The sequence below is a fragment of the Orcinus orca genome, chromosome 9 (genome assembly GCF_937001465.1).
Source record: "Orcinus orca chromosome 9, mOrcOrc1.1, whole genome shotgun sequence".
In the NCBI taxonomy this organism is placed as follows: Eukaryota; Metazoa; Chordata; class Mammalia; order Artiodactyla; family Delphinidae; genus Orcinus; species Orcinus orca.
The window spans coordinates 104,823,469-104,835,550 of NC_064567.1; the positions used below are offsets into that span (position 1 = coordinate 104,823,469).

Genomic DNA, 12,082 nt, shown 5'->3' on the forward strand with positions numbered 1-12,082 from the left:
GGCGCAGTGGTTGAGAGTCCGCCTGCCGATGCAGGGGACACGGGTTCGTGCCCCGGTCTGGGAAGATCCCACATGCCGCGGAGAGGCTGGGCCCGTGAGCCATGGCCGCTGAACCTGCGCGTCCAGAGCCTGTGCTTCGCAACGGAAGAGGCCACAACAGTGAGAGGCCCGCGTAATGCAAAAAAAAAAAAAAAAAAAAAAAAAACAAGTATTCATCTGTCCTTTTTTATATAAACTATACCTCTGGGTAGTGAAATAAAATGTAGTGACAGCAACTCCTTATAAAATTATTCCAGCAAGTAAATGAAAACAAAACGATAAGAGTTAGAATACTACCATTTTGCAATGTCCAATGAATTAATGCATTAACCTTGGCATTAGACATCAAAAAAGGAGTGAAGACCAGATATCAGATGGTTCTTGATGAAAAAAAAAAAACAAAACAGAAACATTACCTCCTGCTTATTTATGTCAAAGGATAGACCTCAAGCCTGATTATACCTCTGGATCCAGCTGCAACTTGCAAGAAACAGGACAGAGCATCATGTTAGACCTCATCGATTGTATGCAATTAGCACAGTTCACAGGTAGGTCTCCAAGTCCAATGTCCCAGGATCAAAGGTAGACTATAAAGAAAGAAAAAAAGGAAGAGGGGACCTGGAGACTGAGGGTCTGAAAGTCCTACGAGGTCTCTACAAATGATAAAGGTCAAACGTTGATGTCCAGGGACAATCTGGGGTGATAAAGCCACACAGGGTCCTCTGGCACAGGGGTGTGGTTGAGGCAGGGCAGGCTGACTGGCTTCCCAGTTAGCTGCCAGAGTTCTGGGTCTTGGCCTGAGTCTTGGTTATAAAAGTTTGCCTTATAAAAATATACTAAGCTACATTTTAAAAAATCAGGATAGGAGTTACCTTTGAAGGGGAGAAATGACTGGATAGGGATTCAAGGGGCCTTGTGCTGTTTCTTGAGTGAGACACAGATTACAAAAGGGTTTCACTTTGTGAAGATTCATTGAGATGTTCTTTCCTATAACGTCAATAAAAATTTTTTAAAGAAAATTTTAAAAATATATTAAACCAAGAAACACAAGATTTTGAGTAAGTATAAATATTTTTCTATGTAAATTTTGGAAAGACAAAATCAAAATTATGTATGTTATTTACAGAATAACGACAGCAATAATATCACACAGTAAATGTTTAGGGTCAAAGTAAAGCTGTACAAAGAATCATATTTATAAGCAATGATTTGATACTTTATTTAAAGATAAAAAGATTTTAAAAATCATTGAAATCAAGAAGTTAGAAATAAAACCACAAAACTAGATTGAGAAAAGCACGGTAGAGAGGTTAATAAAAATGACAAAATTTAATAAATTTGTCTGAAAAAATCTGAATTGCTGAAAAACTGAAAAAGAAATTGAATTGCTAAATAAATTCAATCTTTCATTCTTTTTAAAATAAAATAGTCAAAGTCTGGGAAGTACAAAGACATTTTTATAGGAAAAAAATCACAAGTTATACAGGCACAGAGAAGAGAAAAAATATAACTATTAAGATAATGATAGTTCTAACTCCATATAAGTAGTTTAAAATTTTTAATTAAGTAAATAAGTTTATTAGAAAACTTAAATTGTCAAAATAACAACAAAAATTAAAAACAGGAGTAATCTAATAGTAAGGATTTAAAATGAGATTTTTCAACAACAAACTAATTTTCATGATGAATCGTAAGTTTAAAATGCTATATAAAATTTAGCAAATAAGAAAATATTTAAATCCATGACAAAATAAAGTATACCACAGAGGGCTTCCTTGGTGGTGCAGTGGTTGAGAGTCCGCCTGCTGATGCAGGGGACACGGGTTCGTGCCCTGGTCCGGGAAGATCCCACGTGCCGCGCAGCGGCTGGGCCCGTGAGCCATGGCAGCTGGGCCTGTGCGTCCAGAGCCTGTGGTCCGCAACGGGAGAGGCCACAACAGTGAGAGGCCCGTGTACTGCAAAAAAAAAAAAAAAAAAAAAAGTATACCACAGAAAGATAAGGACAGATCAATAATCAGAAATTTTTATTTGTGACATAAACATGTCACAGGGATGAAATGTATGTGTGGGGAATATAGTCAACAATAACGTAATAACTTTGTGTGGTGACAGATGGTAACTAGACTTATCATGGTGATACAGTTGTAATGTATAGAAATATCAAATCACTATATTTTGCACCAGGACCTAACACAGTGTTGCAGGTCAATTATACTTCAGACAAACAAACAAACTCACAGAAAAAGAGATGAGATCTGTGGTTAGCAGAGGAGGGCATAGGGGGAAGGGGAACTGGGTGAAGGCCGTCAAAAGGTACAACTTCCAGTTATAAGGTAAATAAATAAGTACTAGGCATGTAATGTACCACATGATTAATACAATTAACAGTGCAGTGTGTTACATATGAAAGTTGTTTAGAGAATACATCCTAAGAGTTCTCATCGCAAGGAAAACATGTTTTTTTCTTTTATTTTATACCTAAATAAAATGATGAATGTTCACTAAACTTGTGATAATCATTCCACGATGTAAGTCAGATCATTATGCTGTACTCCTTAAACATATATAGTTTATAAATTTATACTGTTATGTCAATTATATCTCAATGAAACCAAAAGAAAAAAAATAAGTGAGTTATAAGATACACTGCTATTTAACATTGTTTCAACGGTTTTAGGGAAAGCAAAAAGGAACCTGAAATCAGAGGCATTACCACAGGAGGAAAAGGAGATGTTTCATGAATTATTGGGATAAGCATTGTATCCTAGATGGATTAAAATCCTTTTTAAAAGGAATTAGATTTATTTCAGTGAATGAAAAATATACAACGTTTGCAGAAAAGAAGACACAGCATTCACATGCCAGTTCTTTTCAAATTAATCTATAAATGCAACATAAAATCAATTAAAATTCCAGTGAAAATTGTGAACACAATGCTTTACACTTTTTTCTCCACATTAAAAAAATAAAATGATTCAAATGAACTTATATACAAAACAGAAACAGACCCACAGACATAACAAACTTATGGTTACCAAAGGGGAAAGTGGAGGAGGGATAAATTAGGAGTTTGGGGTTAACATAAACACACAACTATGTATAAAACAGACAAACAACAAGGTCCTGCTGTATAGCCCAGGGAACTATACTCGATAGTTTGTAATAAACTATAAGGGAAAAGAATCTGATAAAACATATATATATATATATATATATATATATATATATATATATGCGTATAACTGAATCACTTTGCTGTACCCCTGAAACTAACACATTGTAAATCAACTATACTTAAATTAAAAAGAAATGACTAATAGATATTTATCTACTTCATTCACTGCTCTGTAACAAGCGTGTAGAATAGAAAAACACACTCAAAAATAAATATCTCTGTGCATCAGAAACAAGAGAGTACAGGACGTAGGGTCTGAAGCCACTGGTCACTGTGTTCTGACCTGAATTACACACAGCAGCTAGGAGTCGGGCCCCTGCGAGGTAACGGGGACTAAATGCACTCATATAGGGATGCAGAGGGACCAGAGCCCAGCTTAGTGTGTGACACCTGGGTCTAGAGCCCCACCTCTCCCGGGAGGAGGCTGAGAAGGTGACGTGGAGGCTGCTCATCTTCCAGGCCAGGTCCCAGAGTGAGACCAGGATCTAGCAATGCAAGGACTCACATGGGCCATCCACCTGTGGCCGCAGGACGGGAACCCCAAACTTTCAACATACGACCTGGCCCTGGACGAGAGATCTAGGGAGTAAATAGCGGAAAGAGCGGCAAACTGATACACAGAAGGTGACAGCAAAAGAGAGAATGAGAGTAAAATCACATAAGCTCACTCGCGAGGTAAACCAGCAACATCTCTAGCCATGAAAAAACCAAAGAAGAAAGTCCCAAAAAATAAACAATTAAGACATGAATTACCTCCTGATGAAGACAAATTCATCAGGATGAATAAATCTAAGATAGATACGCAAGGATTCTATAAAGAAAAGTGCAACATACTGAATCGATGCTTTTTAAATGACCTGAATAAATGGGTAACTACCAGACTTAAGGATAAGGAAGACAAAATATCATAGAGATGCAAATCTCTTCAAATTATAAAATAAATTTGATTCAATTCCAATCAAGATTCAAATATTTTGACATTCTTATACAGGTTACCAAAATGATTCTAAAAATAATACCTCGTAAAGGGCCCAAAGTAATCCAGACTGTCCTGGAAAGGAAAAACCAGGAAGACAGATAGGTGGTTCAACCCACCAGGATGCATCTGAAGCAGGAGGTGGCAAAGCTGAGTCCCAGCCTGGCTGAGCACTCGGTACAGCGCAGAAGATGCTTCCAACTGACAGACGAAAGACACATGGCTGTAAAAACGGCCTTAGGCAAACTGGAATTCAGGAGCAGAAAAAGAAATCAGATTGTTTTCCCATTACACCATATATTCAATTTTAAACTCCACATAAATTAGAAACCTGAATGCAGAATAGAAGCCTCTGAAAAGAAACTATGGAGAACAGTTTTATTACTTTAGAAAGAGAATTTCCTGAGACTCAAAAAGCAAGAGATAGCAAAGGAAAAAACAGAATAAATCAGTCTTATCAAAACTGAGAACCTCTACACACACAAACTTTTAAAACAGAGTTAAAATACAAGGTACCACTGAAGCTAATACTTAAAACATATAAAGCAGGCAAAGGATTAATTACTAGTTGAATGTATTAAAAACTCGTACACAATGAGTAACAAAAAGACAACCTTATAAGAAAAGAACAATGGTCATGACAGACGACTGGCAGAAAGAAACCCCGGGCAACAGCTAAATGTGGGGAGAGCGCCCCGTCAAGTTCATGAGTCATCAAGAAAATGCAAATTAATCTAACAATGAAATGGCATGCCCACCAGGCTTCTAAAAAATTAAATCTTTTAATAAATAGTGTTGAAGAGGATTATGAAATGTTCATGCAATAAGTATAAATGAAGTCTACACAATGATCTTTATGATCGTGTCTGATTTTAAAATACGCATCTCTCTACATATTTAATCGCCTACATTTCACATACACACAGACACATGCAGATAATAGATAAAATTAGATATATACACACAGATATCTATGCATGTTTAAATTAAACTAGTAGGAGACATACGAATATTAACACTGGGTTTTAGGATCACAGGAACAATTTCTGTCTTCCTGGTGCCTGGCACACCATAGATGGACAATAAACTATTTGTTGATGCAAAGAATCAGCTAATTAATGGATGATTATGATATTTTTGAACTTTTTTCAATTATGAATGTATTTGAACCTATATAAGAAAAATCTCAAGCAAATTACTTCCAAGTCTACTTAGGAATAACTCTAGGATCCCAGGTAGACAGACTGAAATCAAGTCCAGCACTGAGAACTTGGTGGCTATATCATGACCTTCAGAGAATGTAGCACAAGGCATGTCTCTTTCTTTATGTCAGTTCAACGACAGATTTCTGAAATCTGTTATCAAGTTACAATGAATTCGCTATAGTAGGAAGAGCAGAAAGATATAGGCCAGGACGTCATCACACAGCACTGAGAATCAGAAGAGCGGGGTAGAGGACGGGATTTGGGAACAGTGATAGGATTGGAACGCACACGAATGGCACGCTATTGGAAGACTAGCTGGAAAACTGCTGTACTGCCCGAAAGGTGAGGTCCGGGTGGGCAAACGATGAAACCACCATGCCCCTTCTGGTCCTTGCACTGGGGGAGGGCGTCTGAAGCTCCAACAGATGGCAAAGCAAGAAGAACCAGCCCCTGACTACTCCTTGCTCACCTGGGTTCATGGGGCAGAGCAGCCGGCGCCCCTGGAAGGGGTCAGCCCTGGGCAGCAACACCTCCTCTACCCTCTGGCCAGAAACGTCAAGTTCGTTTCATTCCCATCTGGAGGCTCTTTTCCCCCTTGTGAGGAGTGGTCATTGGAAAGTAAATTGGAGGGAAATGATCTCCTCTGACTTTAGTGCACAGGACTGAAGGGAGGCTGGGGGTCTCTGGCCTTGATGATTATCTCTACAGGCAGCAAAACAATTAAATCTGATTAAATCTTACCCCATGGGAGTCCTGAGGATGGTGTGTCCCGAGCTCGGAGGCAGGTCCCTGGTCAGCATTTTGAATGTGGTGGTTTTCCCAGCTCCATTCACCTGTAGAAGCCGAAAGCACTGAGAGGAGAAAACAAACAAACCATAAAATCAAAATTATATCGGAAACAGCACTTGCTTTCACCCAACTCTGAGTTGATATTTTTGGTTTGTGTTATTTGTAGACTTTTACAATCATAAAATAAATGTATAACGCGTTTTATAGCTCATGCAGTACTTCTGAAATCACCGTGGCATTTGAGTGGCGTAATTTCAGTGTTAATTCACAGACGAGTAAGCAAATTCACGTCTGGAAAACTCAAGAGGCTGAGAAGTAAAGGCCAACTACCACAAATTATGCTGAAATTTCCTGTCCTATCCAGGGCGCATCCAACAGGCTCCCAACTATGTCCCTCTGGTAAGTGCAATATTTTTTAGGAGTCACACCATCATTATCATTATTATTCCCCTGCCTTCCTCTCTGTCTCTGTCTCTGAATCTCTCCGTCTCTCTGGCTCTCTCCTCTCACTCCGACTGTAGCCTAACGCTGACACTAACCAAGAAGGCCCTCTATTCCCATACTCTCGCTCAGCACCAGGTCACATCTCCTGCTTCACTCTGTCTTACATTCCGTGGAGGAAACAATGGCCTTGCTCTTTCACGGCCCCAGCCTCTACCTTGAACCTTTGGATATCCTTAGCTGGGGATTCTGTGGTGGAAGCTGAGACGTTTTCATTCTTACTGATCTCCTTCCAGAACACTTGTTTCCCGATGTCTCCTGACCTAAGCTGGCTTCCTGGTCCCCTGAACCCTGGAAAAGAGACTGTTCTGGGTTTCTTCTGGCCAAGCCCACCTGCTTATCACAGAACCCTATTTTGTAGCTCCAGGTGCCACCTGCTTCAACACTCATGCTTCCCCCACCTTGACTGGGTCTCTCCCACGCTCTGATATAGGGGTCCATCCTGCTGCAGAACTGTCCTGTCCCATGTCACTCGTGTCACAGACCACACCTGAGCTGCTAACCCAGGTACAAACCATCAGCCTATCTGAACTCTATCTACCCTCCTGGCTTAGGCTTAAGTTTATCTGAACCGTCCTTTTTCATAAAGTTCTGCACACCCCCTGCCTTCCCCACTCCCACGATGCTCCCGTTCCTCCTTCGAGGCCCCCTCTCTGGACTTAGAGCTCCGAGGCGATTCACTCTGTGCCTTTGACCCTTGCCCTGCTGTTATGCAACACTGTGTATGTTTGTTATCTCCCACTTCCTACCTGATTATTAATTCCTAGAGGGACGGGGACACATCTTAGCCGCCCGTCTCTTCTGCAGGCTCTTGCATAGGACTTTACCTCTAAGTCATTAAACTCAGATGCTCATTAACAGCCTAGTGAAGAGAACCCAAAGGTAAATGCATCTTGGATCATTTCAGAGACTTGGAGCATCTCTCATAGGAAGTTTTCCAAGTTTTTCTCTCACACTTTAGTTTAAAACTAAGGAGAGGTAGTAGCAAGACAGAAGTTTATTTTTTAAAGCAAGGGTAAGAAACCATTTCCATAAGATGGCAAAAATCACGTAGCTAGTCTTAGAGTTGAGTCGCCAACAACTGCACAAACCACTTCTTTAACTTCTGTCCCATTTGACCACACACCTCGGTGAGGGTCTAAGGGTCCCTGGATGGATTCAGACGCATCTCTTGGCTTCTCTTTACCTCAGATCTGCTCACAAATAGAGCATGGATACCAATCAGATAACGATATAACATACTTTGAATCTCTCAGAAGCTTGGTACAATGTGAATGCGAGATACTCTTTTTCTTTTTAACAGTTAATTAAAGGTAATCATTTCCAGAACTGATTTCCCTTTATGCATTAAACACATGTTGGGAACAATTTGTATGGCTTCTGTCAGTTCAGATTAAACATTTCTACTAGAATTAATGACACACACATTCATGGATAAACAACTCTGAGCTATGGCTATAGTGTGTGAGTGTTTCTACCTTTCCAGAATAGCATATTACTAGATGGGCTTAATTGGCCACTTAAAGAGTACTGAAGTCCAAGCAGGAGTTAGAAGTGGTTTCCTTAATTAATTGGATTTATAAAATATTTGCACTCAATAGAGTCACCCCATAAGCCAAACTAATTAAAACTCACTGATCACTTACATTTTAAAAATTATGAAACAGAAAAAACCCCATCACTCAATCAGCAGAGTTTTCACTAGGGAGAGAGTTGACTGACTCTCCACCTAGACCCTGCAGAGATTCCTGAAATGTGAAGCTGCTCTTAGTTTCCATTTCAGATATCCTGAGAATAACATGAACAGATGGACAATTAGAGTGACGGTGGTTTGCAAAGGTACAAACAGAAGCTTTCTTACCTCTCCCCTGAGTAAGCCCTCTTGAAGAAGCCTCTGTAACTCTTACTAAGGTTGTACAACACGAGAATGTCTCCACTAGTTCTGCCTTCCAACACCCTCACTTGCTCTTTTTCAACATCTACGTCCTTGGAAGATGTGACTGTGCCTCGAATGGCAGAGTGACCCCTGGGAGGGTAAGTCAGAGTTAATTCACACCTGGGAAATGGACCGGAAGAATCTAGAGGGAGAGAAAGGTCAGAGGTCATCTGAACAGAAGGCGTGGTCCCCAGAGTCTGCAGTACCAGCTCTGGCCCACGCACCCGAGTTCTGCATCCCGTTGGCCGGTTACTATCAGAGGTCAACATTCATCCTCTAACGCAAAGGAAATGTACATCAGCCTAAAAGACAGTGACGTGGATGGACACCAAACTCAAACTACTTTTCAATCTTATGAGCAATAAAGTCATGCCAGACTTTTGTGCTAGAGGACAAGTAATTTATCGCAAAGGTATAAGAAATCAACTTTGACCACTTTTAGCAAACAGGCTCTTTAATAAAGTAGATTACCCACAAAAGTCCCCAAACACTACGGCTCCATAGCACGTGCTGGATGGTGTAGAAGGATGCACAGCAAGCACTCAGCAGACACCTGTCAGATGAACATAAAGTGAACTTTCACCTCCGATTTGTTGACTCAAAATCTGAGCTAGCTCACTTTCCAATCTTCCTTAGGATTTTCTTTCTGGTGCATTTTATCTTTCAAGTAAATCTCAATTTCTGCAAACCGTAATATGCCAATATTTTAATAACTAAATGAGTACAGACAATGAGACAGTATTGTACCAACATCAATTTCCTAGTTTTATCAATGTAACATTGTGATGTACTGTATTATTACATTATCACAGTATCACTGGGAGCATACATAGGCTCTGTCTGTACTAATCTTGCTATTTCTTGTGAGCTTTAAACTATTTTAAAATTAAAAGGTATTAAAAATAAAATAAAATATCCACATCTAGATCCCAGTGGCCCCAGCTCCTTTCCCTGTATTATTTTTTCCATACCTGCAATCACCACTGGAAAAACATATAATTTTTCAAGATCCAACGTAGATGATGAGAAAACATAGCTACTCAGGAGTATGTGTTATATGGTATAATTTACATAATATTCAAAAGCATGAGAAAGGAATCAGTGGTGATAAAAATAGCAGCGCTTATCTGCAGAGTGGGGATGACCCGCAGGGGACTGTGGAGGGCTTCTGAGCGGCTCTTGCTCCTGTCTGGGAGAAGGGAACACAGGTGTGCTCAGTTTATGGAGATCCACTAAGTTGTACACTTTTCTTGCTGACTGTTGTCCCCCCTTTCCCAGGGGAGGGTGCGTCCTGGCCCTTCAGCCTGGCCTGGCTGTCCAGAGGTCGTCTCTCCCTGTACCAGGACGTGGTGCCATCTAACCCCTCCCTGTTTCCGAGCTGCATCAGTTAATTCTCCTCATTAGCATCACCTGGGAAGCTTTACACCTGCTCCCTGGTCTTGTCTCCAGAGAGCGTCTGCCCCCAGGGTTCCGGTGCAGATGTCTACTGGTTACATCTCAAGTGGCTCTGATGGATGGGGGGCACTGAGCAAGGTCACTGCTTGTCAGCCTCCTCTCAGCAACACACATGCAGCTCGTCCCCCTGCGCTCAGAAGTGGGCCACTTGGCCGTCTTCCAACTGCCGATCATGAAAAATGGCATCTGCGTTACAAAGGAAGGATCCTGACGGGCGCTGGTGTAGCAGGACTTTGCAGGGGTTCAGCTGATGTATCTGAAGGGAGACGCTGCCCTGGGCTGTGTGGCTTCTCGGACCCAACCAGGGCCTGGGGTACAGAGAGCAGAGTCCAGCCCCAGACCAGAGAGAGAACAAACAGGAACCCCCCAAAGCCCACCCAAACTGACTCGGGTGTGGCCGGAGCTCAGGTTCTGATGGAGACCCAGATCTGAGCAGACAACACTGGCGGCAGCAGGACTGCAGGACGGGGACAGGTGCCGGGCAGGGAAGGGCACCGTGCAGGTGGGGGACACGCCGCTTGGGAGGGGACACAGGAAGCATCTGTGTAGATGCAGAGGGCAGGGTCTTCCTATTCTTTCCATGATCTGACTGCGACAGTGTAAAACAGTTCCTGCGTGAAGGAACGCAGAGTCAAGCAGAGGAGAGTAACAGACAAACGCTGTGAAACAACACTGGCACAAATGGCACTGTGTTGAAATAATGCCATTTGCAGCAACATGGATGGACCCAGAGATTCTCATACTGAGTGACGTAAGTCAGACAGAGACAAATACCATATGATATCACTTATATGTGCAATCTAAAAAGAGGCTACAAATGAACTTATCTACAAAACTGAAATAAAGTCACAGATGTAGGAAACAAATTTATGATTACTGGGGGGTAAGGGGGAGTGGGATAAATTGGGAGATTGGGACTGACATATACACATTACTATATATAAAATAGATAACTAATAAGGACCTACTGTAGAGCATAAGGAACTCTACTCAGTACTCCGTAATGACCTATATGGGAAAAAAAATCTAAAATAGAGTGGATACATGTATATGTAAAACTGATTCACTTTGCTGTACACCTGAAACTAACACAACATTGTAAATCAACTACACTCCAATAAAAATTTTAAAAAAAGAAAAACAACAACAAAAAAAAAAACACAGACGGCCCTGATGGAGAAAATAGGCTCTACTGGAAACACGGGGAGGATGTCAAGCCTGGCCTGGGAGACGGGAGGGGCACGAGGAGGGTCCTGGAGGCGGGGCAGTCAGTCCTGGCAAAGGACCAGCCCAGGCAGGGGACCAGACACCGACGTCAGGGGTGGGGGCAGAGGGGACACCCCATGCAGCAACCCTGGGTGTGAGGAGCCGGATTGGAGGGGCCTGGCTGAGAACCGTGGACCTATCTTTCAGCCAATGATTAGTGACCTGGTTAGATCTGGATTTTAAAAACACATGAATTTGGTCAGATCATTATTGTGACAGTTGTCCATAAAGGAGTGATAGGCAACTAATGTCCAAATTACATTAAATTTCTGGACTCTGTAACCTTCACATTGACAAAGAACAACAAATATTGACTATTTACTGTGAATAACAAAGATGTTATTCTTTTTTAAATAAATTTATTTATTTTATTTATTGATTTTTGGCTGTGTTGGGTCTTCATTGCCGCACGCGGGCTTTCTCTAGTTGCTGCGAGCAGACACCACTCCTCATTGCAGCACGCAGGCCTCTCATTGCAGTGGCTTCTCTTGTTGCGGAGCACAGGCTCTAGGCTCATGGGCTTCAGTAGTTGTGGCACGCCGGGTCAGTAGTCGTGACTCACAGGCTCTAGAGCGCAGGCTCAGTAGTTGTGGTGCACGGGCTTAGTTGCTCCGCGGCATGTGGGATCTTCCCGGACTAGGGCTCGAACCCGTGTCCCCTGTGACAGGCAGATTCTTAACCACTGCGCCACCAGGGGAGCCCTGAGGACGTTATCCTAAAACATGGTTTCACTTAAACTT

The 12,082-nt window shown here is 41.8% G+C and overlaps 1 protein-coding gene across 1 annotated transcript in view; it reads right to left on the bottom strand.

Annotated features, from left to right (window-relative positions):
* The window catches only part of ABCA13 (ATP binding cassette subfamily A member 13), a 301,396-nt gene that overhangs the window by 69,097 nt on the left and 220,217 nt on the right, over positions 1-12,082 (bottom strand). The window contains 3 exon segments of the mRNA XM_049714700.1: positions 6,137-6,246; positions 7,872-7,878; positions 8,547-8,711. Of these exon segments, the coding sequence (XP_049570657.1) occupies positions 6,137-6,246; positions 7,872-7,878; positions 8,547-8,711 (282 nt within the window).